This window comes from Mesitornis unicolor, unplaced genomic scaffold (assembly GCF_000695765.1).
Source record: "Mesitornis unicolor isolate BGI_N332 unplaced genomic scaffold, ASM69576v1 scaffold11339, whole genome shotgun sequence".
Lineage (NCBI taxonomy): Eukaryota > Metazoa > Chordata > Aves > Mesitornithiformes > Mesitornithidae > Mesitornis > Mesitornis unicolor.
Genome location: NW_010208074.1, coordinates 69,632 through 96,544, shown reverse-complemented (window position 1 = coordinate 96,544; position 26,913 = coordinate 69,632). Strand labels below are relative to the sequence as shown.

The 26,913-nt window shown below is 40.7% G+C and overlaps 1 protein-coding gene across 1 annotated transcript in view; it reads right to left on the bottom strand.

Moving 5' to 3' along the window:
- The window catches only part of LOC104546861 (band 4.1-like protein 4B), a gene marked incomplete at both ends in the record, with an annotated part of 61,400 nt that overhangs the window by 13,433 nt on the left and 21,054 nt on the right, over nt 1-26,913 (bottom strand). The window contains 9 exons of the mRNA XM_010192360.1: nt 1,655-1,847; nt 20,054-20,121; nt 21,141-21,174; nt 21,683-21,713; nt 23,776-23,885; nt 23,988-24,157; nt 24,330-24,399; nt 25,130-25,218; nt 26,211-26,308. Coding sequence (XP_010190662.1) covers nt 1,655-1,847; nt 20,054-20,121; nt 21,141-21,174; nt 21,683-21,713; nt 23,776-23,885; nt 23,988-24,157; nt 24,330-24,399; nt 25,130-25,218; nt 26,211-26,308 — 863 coding nt within the window. The remainder of the gene's footprint in view (nt 1-1,654; nt 1,848-20,053; nt 20,122-21,140; nt 21,175-21,682; nt 21,714-23,775; nt 23,886-23,987; nt 24,158-24,329; nt 24,400-25,129; nt 25,219-26,210; nt 26,309-26,913) is intronic.

Here is a 26,913-nt window from a genome sequence, read left to right as displayed (position 1 = left end):
CATACTTCAACTCTAATTTGGGAAAGGAAAATACAGGCTGGCACACACCCTAGAAAGGTCACCGCCTCCTGCTGCACCAGGCTGACAGCCCGAGCTAGGCTTTCCAGCTCAGCCTGGCCAGCATCCCTCTGCCACCAGCGCTCAGCTGCCACTCATGGCAGCCCTGTGACCAGCCAGCCGAGGCCCAGCAGGTGCACGGCCATGCTGAGCACTCCAGCAGTTAGCCAGTGGGATAAGAGGTGCAGGAGTGCCCAGTGACCTGCCCTGGGCCTCTGCCACAGCACTAGGCCGGGGGAGGCCACACTGGCCATGCACCATGCCAGCCCCACGCATTTCACATGAAGCACACCAGCATGCAGTGTACGATTGGTGAAAGGCAGAGGAGCACAGCACATATCTCCCGGAGGTTGCTCCTAAGGGAGTAGCTTCATTGAAAGCCTTAGGAAGCTATTTGTATTGCTGTTTAGGATTCCTTCCTTAAATGGCTACAATGCCTTACATTTTATTTCTTGAGCTTCCCTCCTAAAAACCTGTTATTTCCCTCTCCTTGGGAAAGAAAAATTAAGAAAATGTTTCTGGATTTCTGAAACAAAGTCTGATTAAAGTGCCTGTGGAAGTAGATGCCCGTGCATCACTGCTGAGGTGGGACAGCCTACAGTCAGGTTCACCCAGCGCTGTCCGTTACAAGATCCTGGTTTCAGGAATTCAAAATTTGTCAGATTAACTGCCCAGGCTGAAAGTTTCCATAATGGATGCCTACCTCAGGGTCACTTATAATCGTAAAGGCAAAAATTGGGCAAAGGAACAACTTATCCTCCCCTTGAGGCAAAGGAAAGACTAGATCATACCTTGTTTTTCCCATCTGAAATTCTTACAGCTTCAGCATCTCACACACTGCAGAGAGCAGAGATTATAAATTTGGAGAGCAAGAAGTAGGATTGCTTAATGGCAGGGATGTTTCTCTTCCAATTCCTGTGTAAAGTTACAAACATTTGGCCAAGCTATATACCCTTAAAAAAGCCTGTACATGGTCAGCAGCAGAGACTTACACCCAAACTCCCCAGGGGTGCACAGGGAACAGATAGGCTTCTCTCCTCTTTGCTTTTTACAAGCCAAGAATTTCTCCACTAAACAAGCAAGCATACTCCAGTCATGGTAGGTAGGGCTGAGCAGGAATTTCTCCTATTACCTAAACTAAGAGCAAGACGCTGTTTGTCCAGTGCTCAAAAATTTCTACTGTCTGTGCCCAGACATGAAAGCAAGAGTCAGATCTAGACAATGCGGGCTGAAGGCCAGCTGGGCAGATCGGCAAAAGACAATGGCAGATGAGGATAGGTTTGTGAAACTATACAAATAAACAGTAACAATGAAAAAACAGCCTGTGCCAAGTGACTAGAGTCTCAGTATCTGTGACTAATTGGCTACTTGTTCAGTTATGGAACACCAATCTAACACCAAAGCCACTCCACTTTGCTACTCCATAGTAAAGCCATGAAATTGCAAATCTTGTCTCATTTGCACATAGTACAAAGTTAGCAAACAATAACAGGATGCATACTTTTCAAAGAGAAAAAGTGAAACACACTGTTTTCCTTTGCCTCCTTGCTAGAGGTGAATCTGAAAGCAGCATAGTTACTGAAATGTCATTCATTGCAGTGGACTTACTGTTTGGGTTTGGAACTGCAGAAACGATGTCTTTGCTGTCAGGAGCAAGGGCACCGTAATTTGCGTGGTGGTGGTGGTGACGGTGGTGGTGGTGGTGCCTCGCAGGCATTTTTGTGGTGTACGGTGCTCCACCATTCTCCTCAATGTTGAACTGATGCAGATCACTGTTGTTCAAGGGATAGCTACAAAATAAATTCAGTTCAAATTAGAGTAGTAAACGGTAGGACAAATTGTACTTCTGGAGAGACAGAGAGTAGAGTTCCTTGGGAAAAAATGCATAGGTTCTTTTTGTAAACAAAATTGTTAATGGCTCATCCCAAAACTTTACACTTTTCTCATAACAGAAGACTCACAGGGTGAGGAAGAAAGATGTCTCTGCTTGTTTGGCATGGCATTAATACCAGAATACTTTTTTAATTTTATGCACTACACAATCGCTATTAGACTTTTATGTCAAGTCAAATTCTGACTGACTTACAGAATATGATTCTCAAAAACATCAGGAATTTAACTTCACCTGAGATAGAGAAGTGGTCAGGCAGCAAACAATAACTCCTTAAAGTGAAACTGTCAAAGAAGCAGATCAAGGAACAGTCTCAGAATACATTCCTGAGAAAGTTCAGGCCTCCAAGTTTATGGTGCAAATAGCTGTATGAAAAATTTATGACTTGGGAAAAAAACAGAGAAAGATCTTATGGGAAAGAAAAAGGTTTTACAGCCAACAACATACAAAATAGCACTTCGTCAAAAATCATACCTGTGCTGGTAAACTAACTGGGATATTTTTTTATTTTTGCATATGTTTAGTTAGAAGATTAACTGTTGTCCATCTACAACATATGGAGACATGGAAACATGTTGAAATTTTACTTCACCATCTCTAACTCAGAGATGTCAGACGACACTGTTGATTTTCTTCAACAGTTTTAATTGATGCTGTTTCAGTTTATTGTTTGAAATGACAGCAAATCTGTAGGAATTATATTTTATCTCCATGCCAGCAACTGGAAAAGACTGAGATAACTCTAAATGGATACTGTAAATGACTTGAATGTGCTTTCCTCAGAGGAGTGCTTAAAATTTTCATAAGGTTTTAACTCATTCTGCAGCACTGTATTAAGACAGTTGTTGCAGTAAATCAATTCATTCCAAGAAAAGATGAGTCCCCTGACCATTTGAAAAGTGCTAAAGAAATTGTATCTTCAGCTGCCTGGTTTTTCAGTTTTCTTTTATTACTAACAGCAGCTGAAAACCTTGACAATATGGAATAAAGACAAACAGAATAATTAAAGGAACAGTGAATAAATTATACCTAGCTATTGGCTATGTATGTTCTCTGCAGATTACTTACCGATTCAAAGCAAAATTAACCAGTCATCTGCAAATACACACATCTGTATCATTTCTAAAGATATGCTGAAGCATGCAACTCAGTACATCATTAATAACCACTGTCGTAGTAACAACTTCTGACAACATCAGGTTTCTGACTGGGTAGTAATTGAATAACACTTTTATGCTGGTTACTTTTTGAAAGCAGGAGGCGGGGAGGGGAATGTTGTGTGTATTAATCTTGGCAGGTTCCCAGCATGTAGCAGCGACTGCCAATAAAGGCACTTCTGATGCCTTATTTGCCTTAAGGAAACAATACAAATAGGGGTTTGATCCACAGGGGACAGCTTTGGTGAGCTCAGATAATCCAGGACTGGTCTGCCTTTTGAAACTACACTGTATCTTCACTGTTATAATCAAATCAAGCAAGTGCCTACTGGGGGGAAATGGTACAGGCTAATGAGATTGCACACTAATTGTAGCAGCTCTCCTGCACTCTACCTTCAAGCTCCTTGGATTGAAGTGACATTTTTTGACTGAGAGGATAGCTGGTTTTGTTCACACAGTTAAAACACTTACTGGAAATAAGACCAGTTTGGGGCTGGAGCCTCAGCACATCCTTTTTTCAGTCTCTGATTCAATTTTTTTTCAAGACACAAACCCCCATGTTCATAGGAGTTGTTTTCATTTCATTCAAGGCTCATTTAGCAGCTTTTTGACTGGTCTTTTCAAAATTAACAAGATCACACCAAACCCTTACAATCACTCCTCGTGTTACTATGGGCATGAGGTAGTCTCCATGACAAAACGGGAAGGAGCTGAGCAACTGAATGAGCCAAAACCCCTCTGGCGGGAAGTCGAAGATGCACCAAATTCTCTAGATGTACTTTTTGGCTGTCCAGAGACAAGTGCTCACACCATGTAAAATCAGGGAGAACTCTACTTCAAAGAAATGAAGAGCTGGCCCAGCAAAGCTGATGTTCAGGTGCGCACTGAAATCATTGAAGACAGTAAGCCACAAGACTCCACTCAGGATGTCAATGCTGAGGCCATGTACTCTGATATAAAATTGATATTGAAATGGCTGGCCCATCTATAAAAGGAAGCAATCGCCTGCACTCTTCTGGGGCTGACAGCAATGGACAGATATTGAGGGAAACTCATCTCAGTGGTCAGTCAACTCTTGCACTTCTGATGGACATGGGCTTGGGGTGAAGAAGACTTCTGCACCCATGCCCTCCCTCCCTCCTAGGAGTTCTGCACAGCTTCACGACTAGACTGAGGAGTTACTGAGGAACCATGAACTGGGCCTGCAGCAGCCCCAGAGCTAATCTACTAGAAGACTTGACAGCACCCAAACAAAAATATCACGAGTGGTCCAAATCCCCATTCTGTGTAATTCCTACTGTATAATTTAGGGGCACATTGGACATCTTAGTCTGGTTTCTACAAGGTGGCATTATATTTGGCAATGTCATCACATCTAATTTTCGCTTATTTTGCTGTTCTTCCACTGTCTTAAATCTAGAGACTTGAGACTTTTCCCCTCAATGCATCTTTCTGCCATTACCTTTTCTTTCTATTGTTATTTCTGTCTGGGTTACCTAAATAGATAATGTGCTCATGCATCCTTCCCAACCAATTGATGCAAATAAATCACTACCATCAATGAACCAACTTTCTGACCATATCCTGAGCCCTCCACATTTTCATACCTGCTCCTCAGATATTAAGTAATGCTCTCAGACTATGTACATACACAGACAGGTATCAGTTTTCATCCTTCCTCTTGTACTTGTCTTTCAGCCCTCCTACTATGCCAATGTTACACTTTTGTTCTACCTTTTCAGTCAATTGGCTGTCCTGTAGGTTTCCTCTTTTTCTTCTGTTATTTACCTGTATAGTTTGCTCAGCAAGCTCCAGCTGCTACCTAGACAACCAACTGCTGTCCTTCAAGGAAAATGAGGCAGTGCCCTTCAGGCTATTATGTAAAGGAAGAAAACATTTCTTCCTTCTCTCTTCCTCCCTCAGGCAAAGCACTCCTGAGGATTCAGTTACCAGAGGATGAACCTTCAAAAAAGCCACTCAAAGTTCACAAAACACTTGGTGTTGCCTTTAGCCTCAAACTCACATAATTAATTTCCTCTGATGAAAAAGGCAGCATATTGAGGAACAGGGCACATAACATGCACCTTCCGATTACTTTTTCAATTTTATTTACATTACTAGTCCTCTATCCTAATTTTATACTCCTCATTTTTTGCTTTAAAAGTTATTTGCACTTGGCATTCTCACATTTCATGTGCTCCAGCCATCTGCTGTCTTACCAAACCATGCCTGCAGTGTACAACTCACACATACAATGCTCAATGTTATGAGATCATGAAAAAGTGTGGAACAGAAAGGTATTTGAAAGACTGAATTATCCACTTCTCCCCTCAAAACCGAACTAAGCAGGCCTACGTTACCCCAATGGATTGGCTGAACTGAATCTTCAGTACCTTCACTAGCAGAGACTCCATGACCTCCCTGTGCAAGTGATTTCAGTGTCTCACCATGCCTACACTTGCTTGCTTTGTTTATGCAGTCTCCTTTCCATCAACTTAAGTCTGCTACTTCCTCTCCCACCCATCACAGACACAGTGAACATGTTGCCACTTGCTACAGAAACCTGTGTTTTTGAAAACGGCTCTTCACATCTCTCTTCAGAACCTGAAGAGCTCTGAATCCTTCAGTTGCCCTGCACAGGACACAGGTATTCAGCACCTCTGTTGGTCTTGCCAACCCCATCTGCCCAGCTCTGCCCGCTGCCCTGCGTCTGACATGTGCTGCTCAGAACTGGGCATACCACTCCAGCTGAGGCCTTGCAAAGAGGATGGATTGCTTGCCATATCCTATGGGATCTACTCCTGTTCATACACTGGAACATGACATTTGCTTTTTCCTAAACAGCCTGGGGCTGTTGACTCATGTTCAACTTCTGCTCCTCAAAAACACCAGGTTCTTTCCTAAACTGGGAAGATTTCCATCCGCCACAACCTCAGCTGTGAAGCAGGTTACTCCTACCTTACAGTACAACATTCCTCCTGAACTGCATCCTAAACTTTCTCATGTGCTAAGATCATAGCATATTCAGGGCTTTTCTCTCATCCATGACAGGCCTGGTATGAGAGGACTTCCCATTTTGGGGTAGCCTGTAAGTGACAAGAGATTTTTTTAAATGAGCAATCACCATTCTGTGCCATCCTCCCAGCTCCCACCCTCATTCTCCTGTAGAACATAACGGTGCAGACCTGCACAAGCACCTTTCACCTGTGTCCCAAAGCAGACTTACTCCTGCACCCTGCCCATGTTCCCTTCTTTCACACTCTTCTTGTAAGCATCTCCCACCTCTCTGAAGTTACCCTTGGAGAGCAAACTGGGGGGGGGGGTCTCTTCTCTCCCCTCCTTGGGGAGCCTGGTGGGGCAATAGCAGAAAGCAGGCTCAAACTGTCATTCCTCTTGGATGACTCTGCATTGAGCTTAGACCCTCCCTGCTATAGCTGAACAGTGGTTTAAAAAAAATCCTGAGCTTCTAGGTCTGGTTGTGATATTTTTTTAATAACCTTCAACAAGTATCACACCCATCGCTGCCCCTTGCTTCAAACACTGCTTCTGCACCAAACCACTGCAATTTTCTAGTACTTAAAAATCCTCAAACTTTACGCAGACATCCCCGCCACCCTTCTCAATCCTCCCCCATCCACAGCTCAGAGCAAGCCTGATGGTGATTTGTGCAGCTTTTGGCAGCTCAAATCCACACTGTAGGCTTCGTGCTGAGTGTGCTGGGAGGCTCCTTAGACCACTTCACTCCCTAACAGAAGAAATTTCACCCATCACCTTATCACAATACCTTCTCCAACATTGAAATGGCCTTTAGATGTGCTCCCAAATAGCAGTCAGTGGAACTGTTGAAGTGTATGTTAACATCTATGTATATTAATGTGCATGCATGGAGGAGAGACTCTCAGAAGCCTAAGGAAGGCAGCCAGTACGTGTGAAGCTTCAGTGTGGCAGCTGAGCGGGTGAGACTTAGCAGCTATGTTAAGCCAAACGTTCAATTTTTGGGCTTAGTCTCTCCCTTTGGGGGAAGAGAAAAAGAGAAAAAGAGAAAAAGAGAAAAAGAAAGAGAAAAAGAGAAAGAGAAAAAGAGAAAAAGAGAAAAAGAGAAAAAGAGAAAAAGAGAAAAAGAGAAAAAGAGAAAAAGAAAAAGAAAAAGAAAAAGAAAAAGAAAAAGAAAAAGAAAAAGAAAAAGAAAAAGAAAAAGAAAAAGAAAAAGAAAAAGAAAAAGAAAAAGAAAAAGAAAAAGAAAAAGAAAAAGAAAAAGAAAAAGAAAAAGAAAAAGAAAAAGAAAAAGAAAAAGAAAAAGAAAAAGAAAAAGAAAAAGAAAAAGAAAAAGAAAAAGAAAAAGAAAAAGAAAAAGAAAAAGAAAAAGAAAAAGAAAAAGAAAAAGAAAAAGAAAAAGAAAAAGAAAAAGAAAAAGAAAAAGAAAAAGAAAAAGAAAAAGAAAAAGAAAAAGAAAAAGAAAAAGAAAAAGAAAAAGAAAAAGAAAAAGAAAAAGAAAAAGAAAAAGAAAAAGAAAAAGAAAAAAGACTTGGGGTTTATTCCCTCCCCACACTTCAAAAGAAGTTAAAAAAAACCCAAACAAAACTAACTGAATTTTTAGCCAAACTTGCTTTAATTACATTTAGATCTCACACAACCCTTGTGTTGCTACAGCATTAAAGTGGCACAGAAAGCCCAGGAATTTTGCATAGTCTGGAAATTTCCTTATGGGGAAGAATGAAGTGAAAGCAGAGGGACAGGAAGAAGGTGGTATCAATTATGGCCAGCACTACTGGGCAAAGACAAAAGACTTTGAGAGGATCCAGCGTTACACAAGAAAGGAACACAGACCATGGCAGGAGCGCTGCTTAGAAAACAAAGAGGATGAAGTTTAATTTTTGCAGCCAAAGACTGGGACACATAAAAGCAATGAGTGTTCCTATGTAAAGGAGATTTGGGATCACTAAAAACAAACTTATGTTGCCTTTTTTTCCTGCACCATGTAACCTAAACCTCTTTGCTGGCCAGAACCGGCTTCCTAAACTGTGAGAAGTAGAACTAAAGCTGACAGTGCTGTTACACTTCCATGCTCTGCTCTGACACCAGCAGACGACAGGAAAGCTGGCCCATGTGCATCCTCTTGGGAAGGCCTGGGAGGATGTGTTGCAGATTTCTCTCCCCGCTGCCAGCGATGATGAGCAATCTCCATCCGTTCCTAGGGACACCTCAGAAAGCAGAGCAGGGAGCAGCCTTCCCCCGAACAGACAAACCAACCTTGGAAGGAAAGAAAGAACGGCAATAGGGAAGTGTTTAGAAATGGGGATGGGAGCAGGGAGAATTTCTTCTGTGGGAAATGAAAGTGTATGCAGCAGCTTCCTGCGTTACAAGATGCTGAGCTAAGTTTTTGAAGCAGGAGTAATCTGGAATTCTTCACATGAAGAACAGACCCTGCGGCAAAGCACGTTCTAATAAAATACCAAGAAACAAATCTGCAGCCATTGTCCTCACGGATTTCACCTTATCTACATAAAGATCATTAAAAATATACTGCCTTGCAAAACTGTAATGCAAAATATGCCCACTGGGGAAGTAAACTTGCTTTTCTTCATTTACAAATGGTTTTAATTAATGATAACGATAGCTAATGATATTTAATCACCTGTCAAAAAAATTCATAGCACCAGATGTCCTTGCAGATGAGAAAAACTCTGAGAAGCAGACACAAAATTTTCTAAGACAGATGAAACCCTCCCTCAAGTCAGCGCTGCCTTCTCCTTTCAGTCTCGGGCAGACAAGGGATGCCTGTTCTTGGGAAATAAAACAATGCGGGGTTGCTAATCCAGGATAAAAGAGCAGCAAAATCAAGCAAGGAATTTAGGCCTCCAACACAGCCTGCAGCTGATCTCAGGTTGCTAACCACACTACAGACTTTTCCACCACTTAACCCATTAAACAACTCAGGTCCTCTGAGCCAAGCACGTCCCTCTCTCTCTCCCTTCCTCAGTGTCACGTACCTGCCAAAGCATGCAGAGAGAGAAGTAGGCAGAGGGGAACTTGAGAAACCACGGGACATGACAGAAGAAATCGCTGGACATAACAGATGACAAGTGTACACAGCTATAACAAATGTTACAGAGCATGCCCTGTAGGACTGCCAGACTTCACAGGTAGTTAAGGGAGAAATGGCCAAACTTCAGAGAGCACTGAGGGGGAGTATCGGGGACTTTTTAGTGAAAATAACCTTGCAAAGCCAGCACTGCCTAGGAAACTGTATCAGTAATACCATGTAAGGTCTAAACTACCTAGGTAGGCTTGGGAAATTTGAGCACGGACTTGGCAAAACTGGGAGCAATGCAAGGAAAAAGCAGGGGTAACCTAAAGGAGACAAGGGAAGGAAATGAGATAATCTATGTGCATAAGGGAAAGACAAGCATGGAAAAATGTAGAGGATGGGGAGAAAAGGGACTGGCCACACGTAAGCAAGGTCAGTATGGTTGGCTGGTCAAGACCCAGTCACTGCAGCCTACAGTTCTTAACTGTAATCCTGCTTTCTGGGAGGTAACACACATACAGGATTGAGCTTCCTGTGCTGTCCCATGTTTGTGTCTGGGTGCTGGTAAAGGCACTGCCCTCCACCTCTTCTGCTCTGCATGCCTGGCTGAATGTGTGCTCTGTGTGTATTTACACCTCTGGAATACACGTTCAGCATCTCAACTGGCTGGGCTCTAAAACCAGGAACTGCAGCAGCCTCCCATCTAGCAGATGAAGTCACTTTAGCCTTAAAGCTAATCCACTGGATTTGGCTTCCCTAAAAAATATGCTCCTATCTTACAAAATCCTGTCTCTCCTGTCTCTGTTCCTAAAAAGCTGAAAATATTTGAGGAAAAAAAGTGGTTTAAAATAAATTAAATAAATTAAATCAGTCAAACTGTACAGGTTTCATGCTTCTAAAGTATTTAGATTCTGAATGTTGCTAATGCCCTACAAAGATATAAGTGGTCTTCTGAAATTTCAGTAATTTGCTGTAATTTTCAAGTCCTGCACAAACATACCTGACACCATTGCCACACAGATGACTTCAGTCTAGGTTATAGATTTTTGCCCTTTTAACACATTACCAGTAAAGTCACTGAACAGGTACAGTGTGCAGCAAATGAAAACTCTTATCAAGGCAGGACGGCATTTTTCACATAGTTGCTCAGAAGACAGTATCAACAGGTGAAAGTAACACAAAATCTATCACTCAGCACAGCAAGAGCTTTCTTATTCACTAACTTGCAACCTGCCCTATATCTGTTCTCACTGCAACACTTGGGCAACTCAGATGAGTTACAGCAAGAAACTGTTCATTTTATTTTAAAAACAATTTTCAGACTTTTTTTCTAAAGTCAGAAGTTGAGAATGAGAGACACATTCAATACAACCATGGAATGTGAAAATGAGTGATAACAAATGGAGCCCTCCTGGGATCAAATTTTGATACAGAAGCAGCATCCAGAAGCATTTTATATTCAAGTTTCTTGAAGCTTTGCTTCAAATCAGCCTTGCTTATCGATTCAGCGAGCCCCAGGTGCTGAAGACACAGATACTGAAGTCTCAGAGTTCACTTGGCTTTTTCATTCCTCTTCTCCATTCCCAGAGTCTCTCACAGACTTCATTCCTTTTCCTACCACAGTTCCTCCCCATATGTGCTCCACTGTAAAACTCTGCTTCACCTAAACCCTCTACTTGAGTTTTTTGTTTTCCTGGATCATTTTTTTTCCTAAGCTCTTCCTTCCTTCCTGTCTGACTCCAAAGGTTCTCAGAATTGCAGAAATTGGTAATGGCAGGTAAACCACTCCAATTATAACTCCAGCACAGATTATTATGGGTTTAGTGAGGAAAAAGTAATTCATAGATAATTACTTTCTTATCTAGAGTTTAATTGTATTAGATTAGTACTTCCTACTACTCATTAAATGAGGCTACTTTTTTCATCTTCTTCAGGGTGTGGGAAGTAAAAGACGTTTTTCATTGCCTCATTTAAAAAAAAATACAGTTTTTCATAATCCATCAACATATGACATTGTTATGCCAGGAACTACAGGTTTTCCAAACTGTTCCTATATGTAACATCTGTTCTAGCTTAATCCAATACATCTTCACCTTTGATATGATGAGGTGCAGGTTTTGCTGTTTGATAGTTTAAAGCTGAAGGTCATACTACTGAAAGGAAGAGGAAAAAATCCAAGCACATTACAAACCAAGAAGACAGAAAGTGCAGAAAACAATCAAAAGTGGAAATGTAATTGTGGTGGCAATTTGAAAAAAGAACCCTAGTGGTATTTCCACTGGTTCCTCAATAGCTTTAAGTCAACATTTATGCTATTTTTAAATTGGCAGACTCCTCAGTTCTCAGAAAGTGTGACGAAGGCAGTCATCATGAATGCTGCTTCTGCTAGAAAGAAAATAAACTGGATTTCTTCTGAAAAGATAAGACTCAACAGATCATGGAAGATCAGATGCCACCAAACTAAAAGGAGTAGTCCCACAGAGTCAGGAGAAAACCATCATTCCAGAAACACAGAACAAAAAAGTAACATTGGGTCTAAGATACCAGGCTGGTGGAACTTCACATTTCCACCAATCTTCCCTTTGTGCAAGACTGCCAAGACTATCCAAAAATATAAATCACAATCCTTAGGAAAGTTGAATGAGTTACTATATTTTTAAAAACACAACCTTTTCCTCCAGTTCACAATCAAAGTCATTACATGCTGAAATTAAAAGCAATATATAAGTTATCACAGACATGCTTGCATTTTCTGTAGTGGCCTACTGATCTGTGTAGCGGACAGTGCACAGAGAGACTTGATCTGTGAACTTCACAACTACATTCACATTACCCCTTGTGAAATCAACTTTCTGAAGATGAGTCGTTATGCTTTCAAGGACAGTTATGAACCAGCCATTAATAAGTAGTTGAGAGCAGGATCTAGTCTGCAGAAGTTTTATTACTGGAAGTGACTCATACCAAGGGAGGAACTCCAGCTGAATCAAGCTTTTAATCTGGTTTTTTTTTTTGCTTTTTTTTTGTGACACAGTGGCAATAAGAGCAACAGGACATAGACTCAGAGAGGAAGCCTATTTGGGCAGTCACTTCAAGGTACAACAGGAGATAGAAAACAAGGGAAGCTGAATAAGGTCTTCATTATTACCACACACTGCTTTGCAATGCAAGAGACAGAGAGAAATGTGTGGTCTGTCCCTTTACATTATGCTTTTTCTTACCTACTTTGACTAGTATTGTTTTTGTCCAAAACTTGGATCTTTCTATGTGCCTGGTGTCTGCCGAGAAAGGAGGACTGATTTTCCAGCAGCCCCTTTGACACTAAAACTTAGGAGCATCCATAAGAGCACTGTGTTTTTGCAAGCATTTACAGTTTGACTGTAAAGTAGAAAAAAGTATTCATTCTGAAATGGTTTGAAGTTTCAATCCTCACACTGTAGCACAAGGATGCAGAGGCTTGACCAGCAGAGTGCTACTTCAAGTTGCCTCTCAAAGGAGATTCGTGGCTAGCACAGTCCTAAAAAATAAGATGCTAATGAGCGTTGCAAAGTGCAACACACAGAGTCTGAGATCAATTTGAAAAAATAGTTCCTATTTCACGTCCATTAAACGCCAGCTGGTCTGTAGCAGTCTCACAGACTCTTTGGCTACCATTAGCAGTGCTGCAATGACAGCATCCCCCTACAAGTCTGAGTCCCTTAGTTCTCCTCTGCAGAGTAAGCAGAAACCACTCCTCATCAAAGTGTCTTTCCAGAGATCTGGTACGTCATGTTAGATGGATGAGCACTGAAGTTTCTCTCCTTTAAGTGAGATAGTAGAAGCCTACCTGCTTGATACACAAACTGGAATAACTTTTGGAAAACCTCCTCTGAAAATAGATTATTGCAGCACTGAACTGTCTGCCTCCTCCTCCTCAGAGGGCTCCGTGTAGCCAACTTCGATGTCTGAGAAGCAAGTGATACACTCAATTTCATTCTTCCCCTGTCTTAGACGTTCCCCAACTCTTTCTGTGCCAGCAGCTGAAATTCCATTTTCAAAATTACTTGCAAGCTCTAACACTCTTCCTCTTGCAGGCTGGAGATATCTTCTACAACACTCATCCAGAAGGAAGGAAAAATTACACTTCACATCACAAGACCATAACATATGCTTCATTCCTATCCATGTGAGAAAGCTATCCTCCTTTTGGCCAGTTTGCATATGGGTTCACTGATAAAAGGGTCTGGAAGGATTTGTCGATTCTCTTCCTTAAGTATGCAAACCCAACTGCTAGCTTTGGAAATGCACCGCAAAACCTGATCCCTTTGCTCACTTTGCCTGTGACTCACATCAGCTAGAGAAAAAGGGCTGAAAATGAAAGTTTAAAGAAAAAAAGCCCACAATAAAACAATTTGCCACAAGTACCAACACTTTCAGGATTGTATTTCAGGATTCAATATTAGTAATTGATTTGCATGCCAGGGCCTGGCTGGGACTGAAGAGCAATATATTTCACCCCAAGTTACAGAAGTGGTATTGCCAGCTTTCTGATCCCCCCACCACTTCCAGATGAAGAGGATGCAGGACTACAGAGTTATTACAGGGCAAAATTATTCCCCTGCAAATATGAATACAGAGAGTGGAGAGCCAGGCCTGAGCTCTGCTAGGGAAGAGTTGGTTTCCAGCTTCGTTAAATGCTGAAGGAGAGATGATCAGAAGATGCCCTCAGCCAAGATGAATCAAGCAACTCTCCAGCGTGTGGAAGAACACAGCTGACTACATCCTGGACTTCAGATCAGTGCAATTCCTCAGATGCCAAACACTGTACTCACACACCACCCCTGTCCCCCCCAGGTTGACACAAGGATAGTGTTTATCAACTGTAATCGGATTACAGCAGAGCTTCTAAGTGTATGTTGGACTCGTAAAAAGAAGATTTTAGACTTGCACAATGAAGAGGCTTCAGAACAGGGTGGAGAAAGTTTGCACACACGGTTCAACAGGGACACCCAAGAACACAGAATCATAGAATATCTTGAGGCAGAAGGGACCCGTAAGGATCATCGAGTCCAACTCCCTCTCAAGGACTACCTAAAACTAAACATGCTTCATCTGAATTCAGAAGGTGGTAACATTATATATATGTAGAACACATAAAAATGTATTGATTTTTCTGTACCTAGAGTAACTGTATAACATGCTCTTTGGTAAAAATGTGTGGCATTTCCTCACGAGGAGCTTCTAGTTAAAATAAGTCAACCCACTGTATAAACACACACACATCAGGGCTATCGAGTCCCTGCATTGAGTTGTGCATCTATAAACTACCAGCGGCTTCCTGTAGCAGCACATATCTAGGATGTAGGATTGATTTATATTGCCAGAGCTTTCCCAATATTTTCTTTTTAAACAAAAGGTGATACTACATTCAACAGCTGAGTTAACCAAACATTTTCCACCTTTCTGCTCTATTCCCTTTCCCCATGTAATTTGGTTTTCACCTGCAGTGTTCTGTGTTACTTCAAACACAAAACTGTATTCTTAACATCCCAACGCTTGTTAAAAACAGTATTTTGCAAGTGATAAGGTGCTAATTTTAGGAAAAAACCCAACATGCTTTTAAATTTAAAGCAACTTATTTGTACTACCCTGTTCAGAGGGGTACTACCCATATCCACCTTTGCTCAGGTGATGTAAACTGCACAGGTCAGTCAGAGCAACGCTGGGGTCAGAAAGAAAACAGGCAGAAATACTCACTCTTCCCAACTGCATCCCAGTCCATTTTGCTACAAGAAGCCAACTACAACTACAGCAAGGGAAGGACAGAGAGATTGACCTCTTCTTACCTATCTGATGGCTCGGTGACTTTGCTGGCACAGATTTCTGCAGACAGCAAGGAGGATACGGGATGAAAAAGTGAAAGGGGAGTGCAGAGTGCATGAGCTCCTTCTCCAGAGAAGCAGGACAAGTGCTTCCCTCCAGGTGACACACACCAATTGCAGGACACAAGTCCCACAGGTTGTTTTTCACCCATGTGCAGACCTCCTGCATGAGGCATTTTAACACTGAAGGACCGTTTAGGCCTTGGTGCTGTCTGTTCTTGTGATCCATCAGGGAGAGCCCTCATTCAGTGCACCTTCAGCAACAGCCCAAACCACAAGCACCACCACACAACGAGGAGGAACACTGACAACAAATCACAGAGAAGCCCATGAAGTTGTATGACAAGAATGATGCTTGTATTATGAAAGTAGGTGTGTGAATCATTAAGCAACAATGCTCCACTCTACTGTGAGTATTCAAAAAAAACCCCAAAAAACTCCAGAGGGCATTCAGAGCAGCAGCTAAACCAGGCTCTTATTCCAATGGCTCCAACAAAGTTTCTCTTTCTTCCTTTCCCAAATAAAATGCTGCTGAAACACAGGAAGATTAGCCTGGAGAGACTGAAGTCAGCCTCTGTGATTACCCACCTTAGGCTTACTCTGGCATTTTCACAGCTTGGTGCACAATTGCTTTATTGTTTTTCCCTTCTACAGCCTGGACTGAAAATGTTGATCGAGCACAGCATTAGTGATTCCAGAGCAAAACATGTACAAGCATAAAGTACATCACACCTATTCAACCTCCCCCAGAATCTTTAAAAAATAAATAATGCATCATAACCAGAATAAGAAGATTGAAAATTTTTATTTGTACTTAGCACATACAGGAAAGATAAAAACAAATATTAAAAGATAGCATTTGTAAACAAATATATTTCACAAAAAGTTACACACTATCAAATTTGCTCTGAAAAAATTCAGTTATAGCCATTTATAAATGTGTATTTATCAAAATCAAGCTATAAACTACTTCATTTTTTAAGTATCCCAAATGAAGATTCATTCATTCCAACAACTTCAGAGAGACCACAGATGTAAGGCCTAATGAAAACAAATGCATGAGTGAAGATGGCACTATGATTTGCAGTTTTTAAAAAAATAAAATCGGCAAGCGATCAAAATATCAGCCAAGCCTATTTAAAGACCTAGGTTTGTAAAATATACATTCAACTTTGCAAATGTCTAACTTAAAAAAATAGAGCTATTTCACTGGATTGTCCTCATCCTGTAGTGTACCAATCATGAGCTGTGTTTTTGAATCCACTCAGAGAAAAGTTATCAGTAGGTAGTTTTATGTGATTGTATAGTTCACTTCCATAGTCACATTAAAAATAAGAAGACAGCAGCACCCTTTTAGCAAGGATTCATTTTCAACATTCTTGCCTTTATAGCAGCAGGTATGGTTTGGGGGGATGCTATCAATATAATCAGTATGTCAAAAAAGGAATATACACGTTCCATAAGGGTATTTTAGGGGTTTTTCCCTATACGTGGTTTCAAAGTTGGGCAAGCACCTCTATTTTTGCAGCAGAAGACAAAAACTAAAAACAAATGACACCCAAACCTATGACTAACTCAGTAGGCTCCCTTTGTTGGTGGTCCACAAGCCATTTTGATTGCCAGTGTGAATTCTGTTTTTCCCTCCCTCCAATCTCCTATTTGCACGTCAACTAAGAAACCCAAAGTTTCTCAAACTTCATCTATTAATATGACTCAAAAGAAACAAGATCAGAAAAAAATAACTAAGGCACAAATGGCTGATCTTCAACAGCAGAGCAGGCAGAGGGTCACAGATTCAAAAGTATGGTAGAATGTAAATCCCCAGAAGTATTCCTGGTCTCGGGGCACTGAAAATTCTTACCAGCTTTCACAAAAGGTTTTTCAAGCTTTTTTACAAAGACATGGAAAATACTTTTCCCAAGAATGTCCACGAACACAAAACAAGGATGGATGTACATACAAAGACAAACACTTTATGCACGATACACTTTGAACATCCTGCAGACAGACAAGGACCATGGAATGCAATGATGGTCTAAGATGGCAGGTGAAATGAAGATGACTTTTTCAGAGGGTCGTCATGAGTTTATCTTGGTACAGCATGCCTTGGACTCCTCCTAAATTCTTCTGGTTCTGTTCCTGGATATATCGTAAATGGCTGTCCTCTCCACTTGGGGGGGGTTTCCAATATGGCCTGTCATCATGATAGGGTGGCCTGTACCATTTGCACAGTTATTGGTTAGTGAGAGGTGGCAATAAACTTATGAGTGCTACACAGTAACATGAGTTCATCCAGCAAGTGCTAAGCATGCACAGGGTGTGATGGGCAGCTAGCAGCAAGAGAAGGAGATGGTGTCAGACCTAGAGGTCTGATGCTGAAGCTGGTGGGAATCTTTTAGCTGATTTCTAAAGGCTTTGAGTCAGAGCTCAGTCATTAAAAACCCTCTCTGTTTGCAAGAGTTATAGACAAGTGTTGTGCATTAATGCTCCTAAATCCCACAGGGATGGGGAGAGGGAGGAGTCGTCTAAAGGAAAACTAAACGTGTATAACAAAGAAGTAAAATAAACTGTATCATGCAAAAAGTTGAGCTCATGAAAATATATCCTTAAGGTCTAAAAAATTAAGAAAGTCAAGCCTATTAAGAATGAAAATGGCTTTTCTGTAAATATTGCCATTTGTCAGCATGAGTGCAGTTAATTACACTGAAGCAGCCTGTAAGTTACAGACTCACATTTTGTTAAGATGAAGACCTAGAGTCTAGAGTTAGTACAGATATTTCTCTGTGAGTCTGTACTGAAACTTGCAAAAGTGCTAAAAGGAAAAATATTTTTTCCTTATTTGTTCATTACTTATTGCTGCTTAGAAATATTAAGCTCAACCGCTCCTACAGTGTCTCCTGAATCACTGGGGGAATAAATAAATAATTTGAACAGTATGTAGGAAACCACAATATTTAAGATTCCCTTATTAACAGACTGAAGTTGCATTTTTAATTTTGGCATTTTTTTTTTTAATGCCAGCAGAAATACAGGCAGGTTTAAATTTTACTTTTTTTTGGAGATACTCTAAAGTTACATGACGACAACTGTTAATTAGAATGAATTTTCTCAGAAGACTGAACATTAAGTTAACTGCAAACAAACAATTTCACTAAAAGGATTTTACTAAGAGGACTGAGACACAAGTCCACATATTATTGCACAAGATTATTCAACAAAAAAACTCCATATATGACATGTACTGCACAGGTAGTTTCATTTCAGCCCTTGGCCCATTCTAGACTTGCATACCCAGCAGAAAGAATTTCATGCATCTGTGGTTTGATCTTGAGTTCGTGATTGGATGCATTAAGCTTTCTCAAATCAAGCTATCCAAGATGTTAAACATCCAACTCTTCCACTGACTCCAAGTTAGAATAACCTGAAGCTTCCACTTTAACCACACATTTAAATGCTTCTACCTGACTGGGACGAAAATTCTGAGCACCTTTTCTACCGAGCTTGCACGACACTTTAACCACACATTTAAATGCTTCTACCTGACTGGGACGAAAATTCTGAGCATCTTTTCTACCGAGCTTGCACGACTGAGCTTTTAAGTACGTTTCTTAGCCTTACAAGCCTAGTAATAAAAAAGCCATTGTTCATATTTCACTGACCTTAATCTTTGCCCTGGCAGCAGAGGGGCTGAAGGGGGACGTTGTCTACACACATTACAATACATTATTGTGTTTATTTCAATACTACTCTGCTCCACAGTGAACTATTTGACTTTAAAATGTCATAGACTAGTATCATAACTGAAGCAATCTTTAGAAAAATTTCAGCAAAATCTCAAACAATTTATAGAATCGTTAACCTCTCTTGGCAATCACTCTTTTGTAATGCGAAATTGTACATTTTAAATCACACACAAGCAAATGGACAAGTAAACCCTAAAACCAGGAAGAATCTTGAATGTGAAGTACAGGCAAAGTTAATTACCCAATCTGAAGTCTTCTGTTTCTAGTGTAAGTTTAGTATCTGCTTTACTGCTGCATGCTAGGAATTTTGAGATGACAATGAGTATGTCTGCTGCTCTGACCAGGAACTATTCCTAATAACATATTTGCCCTTTTCATGCATTCTCAGACTTAAACTTGAATTGTCTTTTCACCCATTTCAAGCTCTGTCTCATCTCCAGAGCCTGCCTACACTAAGAACGAAACCTACCTATCCCGATGTAAGAATAGAGAGATAAAAATATAAGATGAATAGCAATGAAGATTAGGGTATTGGTATTTTTCAGTCAAGGCAGTAATTATTTGCCTAAAAAACGGTGTAATCTAACAAGGTTACTTTTTATTAGGATAAAATAGCAGCTGATTTTTATCACAAGAACATGCACAGACACATATGCACCAGCAGGTGCATGCCTTCACTGCACATTCCACCAAGCTGCTTCTAACCTGGACTGAATTTCTTCCAAAACTTGTTTTCATTCAACTTCTCTCATTACTAGTTAGTTACAAAGTAAAAAAAAATTATGCGAGAAGATAGCACATACAGGAATGTTTTTGGAAAACAATTCTCAAAACCTCAATGTTAAAATTTCACTAATTGTCTATAAAGTACCTGATACATTGTTCCATGTACCTGCTATTTTTCCATACACATTTCTGCAAAAGATTTCTTCCGCAATGCAAGAATTTGTTCACTTATAACTATACCCTAAAATGAGTTTCTTCTTCATATTAGGAGATTAAATACTTATCAAATTGCTATTAGTTTTAATCAAAGCTACTGAGCATCTTCCCATCCAACATACTACCTATAGAGATACACTAGAGTTGCATCTCAAATTCTGAAAAAAACCTGAAAAAAATTTTCATCCAGGAGATTAGGACATTCCAAAGCAAATTTTAAATTGAAGTTATTTAATACTGCCTCTACATCACGTATTTCTAACTTCTGTTTGCTTTTCATATGCCAAAGATTGCTCAATACATCCACCAAAGCTTCATGCCAACAGATTAAGATAAAGGAAGAAGTAATCATCTTTTCCAAAGTGAAGATTGCTTACCTCACGTTCACAGGTGTATGTGGATGCCAGTGTGGCTGAGCAGGATGTATATTAGGATGATACTGCGGCTGCAAGTGAAAACATCGAACCCAGTTAATGACATCATATTAAAAAAAAAATCCTTGTTAACTTTATTATTTTCCCAGGGCCGTGAGGAACATGATCCCTGTGAGCCCTAGGAACTCCACCGTTTCAGACCTTCTCCCATGCCACTGAGCATGTACATGAGATAAGCTTGCTTGTTAGGACACACTCATGGGAAAATGCAAAGGAAATTGCTTTTCTGTTTGAGATGACCTGGTGCATCTAGTGCTTCTCACAGAAAGCACATCAAAAGAACGTAAGCTTTAATCAAAGGTGGAGAGTGAGAAAGGTTACTATCGGAATAGCAGTCTTCAGAAGGTCACCTATTTTTGGTGACAGCATTTCTCTCTCATGTCCATGAGATTTTGAAGAGAAACAGTGAAACAAAATCACCAGTGACTCTTCTAATAAAAACGAGGGTTAAGACTAAGTTCCCATGCACATACTGAGTTTGGATGAAAGCAGTTTGCTTTCTCAGCAGCACTGACTGCTAGTACCACAGATGAAAACAGGGTAAGCTTTTTCCCTGAAAGAAAGGAGCTTGTTTAAAAAACAAAACAAACATTTGACCAGCAATGAACTCCTCAAGTGTTGTGATGGGGAAGATAACTGCAACTTTCAACTTGCTGTCAGGGATCATCCAAAGTGAGAGGCTGCTCTAGACAAAAGCTTGCTCACAGAGCAGTCTCCTAGGGTCCATCATATTCAGAGTCTCAAAGGCTTTAACCTGTGATTTCACAGAAATGGAAGCGAAAGAGGGTGGCAAATGAAGCATACTCAGCCTGCAGAGCATCCAAGAACACAAGGGAAGAAAGAGAGGAGAGTCTCTCCACTCTCTCCTTGACTCCCAATGTGATGTTGTTTATTTGTGAAGCACCTCAGAGAATCTCACCCCAGAGTAAAGGCAGGCAAGCAAAACAGCTGTACCAATTGCAGAGAGAAAACATTTACCACTGCATAAGAAGAATCACGATATTCTCCTCAACATTTGTTATGGTCTTACCTGGTAGTTATGGACTTCAGGAGTATTTTTAGCACTAAGGGAGGAAAAAACAAAATCAGCTTTTTGTAATCAATACATCTATGTCACAATTTCCTGTAGTTCAGAGTTCTACTCTTCAGGAAAGTATTACAGTGAAGTAAAATTCCTACTCTTAAGGACATCAATATTTTGTTAGAGATATACACCACTATAGCAATTAGAGTGCAAGGAAGAGGGGTGCAATTTTTTTTTCTTCATTTTACGTTTATGAAAGAGGAACAAACTATGCTTGATAAGTTAGCATAATAGCAATGAGCAGAAAGGAAATATGTTCTACTTTACTCTGATCTCAAACACAAAAAAAAAAAATAAAAAATGGAAGCACTTTAAGTCTCACAGGCAGTCCCCAAGAAGAATCTGGTGCTATATAATGAGATCCCTAAGCAATTCATCCCACACAAGAGAATTTGTTTTGACAAATCCTAATGCAGAAATGGTCTCCAGAATCCTTTTTGCCTGACGAGTGCAATTAAGAGGTAGACAGAACTTGGGCAGTCACTTACCATAGTTGTGCTGCTTTCACAGGATTGTTTGCTTAAAAAGAAACAAACAAAAAAACTTTAAGACAGGTGAAAAAAACCTTAAGACGTGAAATATCAGTCATTTTGTAGCTATTGTTGACTGGGAAGTTACACTACAGCTTAAGCGAATCCTCATACGTAGTTGCACAAACGCATCAGAACTGGAAGCGCAGCCCTGCGCTTTCTAGCATTCCTGTGTGGGTACATCAAGTATGAGGAAGACACGAACCTCCCTCTGTTTCTGCAAGAGTCTAAGCCCATCAAAGATGACAGCAGACAAGAGTATTTTTCCAAATGTTACATAAAAGAAAGACTTTCGGCAGAGCACACTACTTCTCTCACCTAGCTACCATGTCAATACCACTGAATCCCTTGGAAATGAGAAGCTACTCCTCACAGAAATTTCGCATCTTACAGAAACCTGAGTATTCCTGAAGCTGGTAATGGGCTGCATCTTATTACAGTGAACGATGGTAGCCAAAAGAGCCCATCAGTTGGGAATACAGGAAGACACTGAGCAATCTTGAGCAACAAGGTCTTGGCTTGCGCTTTGGACAGGCTGGAAAGAACGGTGAAGAAGGCAGTTGAATAACTGGCAAGTATCATTTCTTATTCCTGACAAACAGCCTATTTTTCAAGAGCATTAAAAAACTGCTGATGATACAGCAGAAAATCCAAGTCTCTGTTGAATGCAGAAAGTAGATGACAAATTTAATGAGACACTGTACAAGTCTCAAAGAGACTGAGCTAGGACAGAATCCAATGCTTGTTGGCTGCAACTAGGTACAGGTCTTAATGGCCAAGAGGTATGTGAAAGACAATCTAAAGGAGTTTTTGCATTAACTTAACAAGCATGCTGTTGAGCTCTCTGGAGGGAGATCATCTGGGTATGACACAAGTTCTGCCTCACTGCTACGCACAGAGAAATAAACTGAGCAGAAGCCACATTTTCTTTTTCTTCTCCCATCTGAGACATAAGTACAGAAGCACTGAGACACAAGGTATAACCTGCAGGTCTGACAGATCTTGTTAATGTAAAAATGAAATTAATATAACATATTCTTCCACTGATGAAATCATCCACAGCATATAATTGACTCTCACATATCACACAATGGTATCTCACAAATTTAATAAATTTGCATTTCCATAAAAACCTGACATGTACTAAGGAAGGGGGAAGGGGTGTTTACAGCCTCAAGAAAGCATGCCTGCTTGCTATCTCCCCCCCCCCATTATACATGAGAAATAAAAGCGTCCCCATAATACCCCAAGTAAGCTTTTCACTGAACTGAGGTTCATATTCTAGGAATGCAAAGGAGTGCATAGATATCCTAAGGGAATGCCAGCTCGCTCTGCTCCATACAGCAATTATACCTCCAGCTTCAAGTAATACAGAATTTAGAGGGGGTTGTCTTGCAGTGCTCCTTCCCTGTTTTTTCTACAAGGAATAAAAATCTCATCTTAAGTTTTGAAGGACAAATGACAAAACCACGAGGGAAATCAATTCCTTGTCATTTCATTCAAATTCAGCACATTTCAACTCCCAGAGAAAGCTGGTTAAGGTCAGAGGCTGGCTAGGTGGAATAATGTGCCATTACAGTCAGCAAAGCAGCAACAACTGCATAATGACACTGCTCAATAACCTACAACTATCTGGCTAGATGAGCAAGTCAGCAAGGCTTTTTGGACCTGCTCCAATCTACACCACAAATGCACTTTTTCAAAGAAGATGTTACATGCTTTCCCTCATTGACTTTGATGCAACTTTTCTTCCCTCTCTCAACTGAGTAACAAAAGAAACCATAGGTACCTCCTTCTCCATAGATGGGGAATGGGAGAATTAAGTGTAGATAGAGATTAAAAACTACAGATATGAACGATGGACTCTGACTTCAGAGGGAAAAAAAAGACAACAACAAAACAAACAAAACTGTGTACCTTCTGATTTTTAGGTGGTCTGACATGTCTTGCTTTATATACTGTGGTAGAGATTATAGCTGTAATACGACATTTATATGAGTTAACAGAACATGCGCATGGCTGGTTCAGTGAACACATGTGTAAACACTTACCTTTAAAAGTTGAATGCCTTCGAGAAGGATATCGCTTGCTGGGCCTTCTTTCAAATGTACTTGTTCTGCGTAATCTTGTCCCATGTGTTGCTTGATACTCTGTCCGACCACTTAAAATACAGAAATAAACAAAGTCAACTATTGCCTTTTGCTGGATGCTGTACCTGCTTCTTTGTACGACACAAATATATTACTGTTACTTTGATAAATACCTGAATCTGAAGCGTGATCCCAGCCTTATGAAGTCGGATCTACTAGATTTACTATTTGCTGGGGCTCGCAATCTGAAGAAAGCGTGGTGCTCCACTGCACACTTCCACAAATGTTTGCACGTTTTGGCACTGTCTAACCGGAAAACAAATGTGTGCTCTTGCTCTCTGCCCTAAATGCAGAAACAAAAGCTTTGGAAGTTGGCATGCATGATATTAATTACTGTCCTTGGTAGGTGAAATACAGGCTGGGCCAACAGTGTGCTGAACTTCCCTTGTGCTCTTACCAGCCTGAGCACACACCACACTTTGTTGGATCAGGCTTAAGTAAGGGAAGAAAGTTACCTGTTCATCATCTTCTACGACCACTAGTGTTAGTTTGCTCTTTTTGAAGTCCATTTTTGTGATTTTAGGCCTAAACACAAGAAGAAAAAGGAAAATTAATGGAAAAATTTTGTAATCTAGGAGAATCCGCCAAAATGTATGAGTGATCTGCAATCTTGGAACACTTCAGGAATCATAATAAAAGTATGATTTCCTGTAAATGTGACTATTTTTCAACAAATATTTCACATTTAAGACTCGTACTTCCTACAAGGCCAATTTACCTTCAGATTTAACCTTGATCATAGAATGGTTTGGGTTAGAAGGGACCTTTAAACGTTATCTTGTCCAATCTCCCTGCAGTGAGCAGGGACATTTCAACTAGACCAGACTGCTCAGAGCCCCATCCAACCTGACCTTGAGTGTTTCCAGGGATGGGGCCTCTACCACCTTTTGGGGCCACCTGTTAGTGTTTCACCACCCTCACTGTAATTTTTTTTCTTTATATCTAGTCTAAATCTACTGTCTTTTAGTTTAAAAAGATTAGCCCTTGTCCTATCGCAACAGACCCTACTAAAAAGTCTGTCCCCATCATTCTTGTAAGCCCCTTTTAATACTGAAAGGCTGTGATAAGGTCTCCCCTGAGCCTTCTCTTCTACAGGCTGAACAACCACAACTCTCTCAGCCTTTCCTCATAGGAGATTGCTATTTTAACCTTGTAGATTCAATCTACATTACAAAATACTGCCAAGACCCCATTATGTAAAGGAGAAAGCTTTCAGCATTTTAACAGAGAGGAATATAACACAAAAATAGATTACCAAAAGAATAAGCCTATTTTGTTGGCTCCTTCAAAGATCAATATGCCTGTTGGTGTCAGTCCAAGAGCATATTCACAGCCATCCCTTCCCTGCAAGCAAGCACAGAATCAATAATCAATATGCCATTAGTAGTGTAAATCTTACTACAGTAGTATGTTAAAATTAATTGGTTTTAAACTAAGTAAGTTTTGTGTATTTGTTTAAGGTTACAAAGCAGAAGAATATGCATCTGTATTGGATGCAAACTGGCAGGTTTTGGCAGCAGGGGGCTGCAGGTTGCCCTGCATAGGAGGAGGTCATGTGCTGCCCCAGATGGTTCTGATGCCTGTGGAAACAGCCCCACATCAACACTGCAGCCAGGGCAGCCCACATCTCAGTTCATGTGTTTAAAAGCAAGCAGTAGCTGCCACGGGAAGGAGATACCAAAGGAAAAATTAATGTACATGCGAAAAGGCATGTGGAAAAGGCTGGAGATGCACTCTTGGGAAGTGCAGGAGGAGCAGGAGGAGGTACTCCTGAGGGACTATGGCCCAGGGGAAACACACACAACAGAAACCCCCCTGAGCGGCTGACCCACACCAGGGCAGGGACAACACTGAGGGGCCATGGAGGTGCCTCACACTGGGACAGGAACAGCCCTGAAGGACTGCAGCCCACAGAGAACCCCTACCAGGCCAATGGGTGACCCATGCAGCAGCAGAGGAGCAGTAAGAAGCACAGGTCAGCAGAGGAAAGCAGGTGAGAAGCAGGAAGCAGCACAAAGAAACTGTTGTGCAGATAACCCCAACCTTGCGGGCTGCCTTGGGAGGGACTGAGTGTAACCAACTGGGAAAACAGAGAAGGCTGACACTAGAAAGAGGGAGGGGAGAGCTGCTGGACTGAAGTTGAGCTGGGGAAGGAGAAAGGTGTTTCTGTGTTGGTTTATTGTATTTTTTAATTAGTGATCTGATTAAAAAAATTTATGCTAATTGGCAGTACATTAAGTGAAATTCCCTGACTTGAAATGGTTTCGCCCGAGACAGCATCTCCATTCAATGTTCTGACACCACATTAACAAAATTAAGTGTAACACAGATCTTACCTTAACTACGTGCATATCGACACCATACATTTCTAGCCATTTAGCTTTGTTCAAGTAGCACAATTCAGCCTGCGCCGGGCTCTTTCCCCTAACAACATAAAATATGTTTATACTTCACCATACAAACTTTTTGTCTGTTTGAAATGTTTTAAAATTTGTTCCTCTATCCCTTTTCTTGGGGCTTTCAATCTTAATGACACTAATTATCCTTTTACCCTCTTCCCTCCAAATGAAAATAAATTGGAGAGACAAAAACAGAAAAAGTCTTAAAATTGCCAATAAGGATGAGAGTTCAGGTAAAACAGCATCACTGAAATGTACCATATTTATTAACAAAAAACAGGAAAAAGCATTTGCTACTACCCTGAGCACAAACCTTTGTGTTCTTGCGTGAAAGGCGGCCAGAAAAAGAAAGAAAGAGAATTATTTCCAACATAAACAGAAAAAAGATCTGACTGCTTAAACTGTTATAAAAATCATCCAAAGGAAAAAAAAACCCACAAACAAAAAACGGAACTCACCCCATCAACCTTGCTTAAATTACCGCTTGTCATTTCTAAGGAAGAGGAGGGCTCCGAGTCTTATCTACAATACTTCTACACTGACAAACATAATCACCATTTGATGTCTGTTGTTCTTGTGGACATATTTGACTTTGGAAAAAAAGAAAACCTCCTGTTGCTAGAGACACCGCTCCCACACA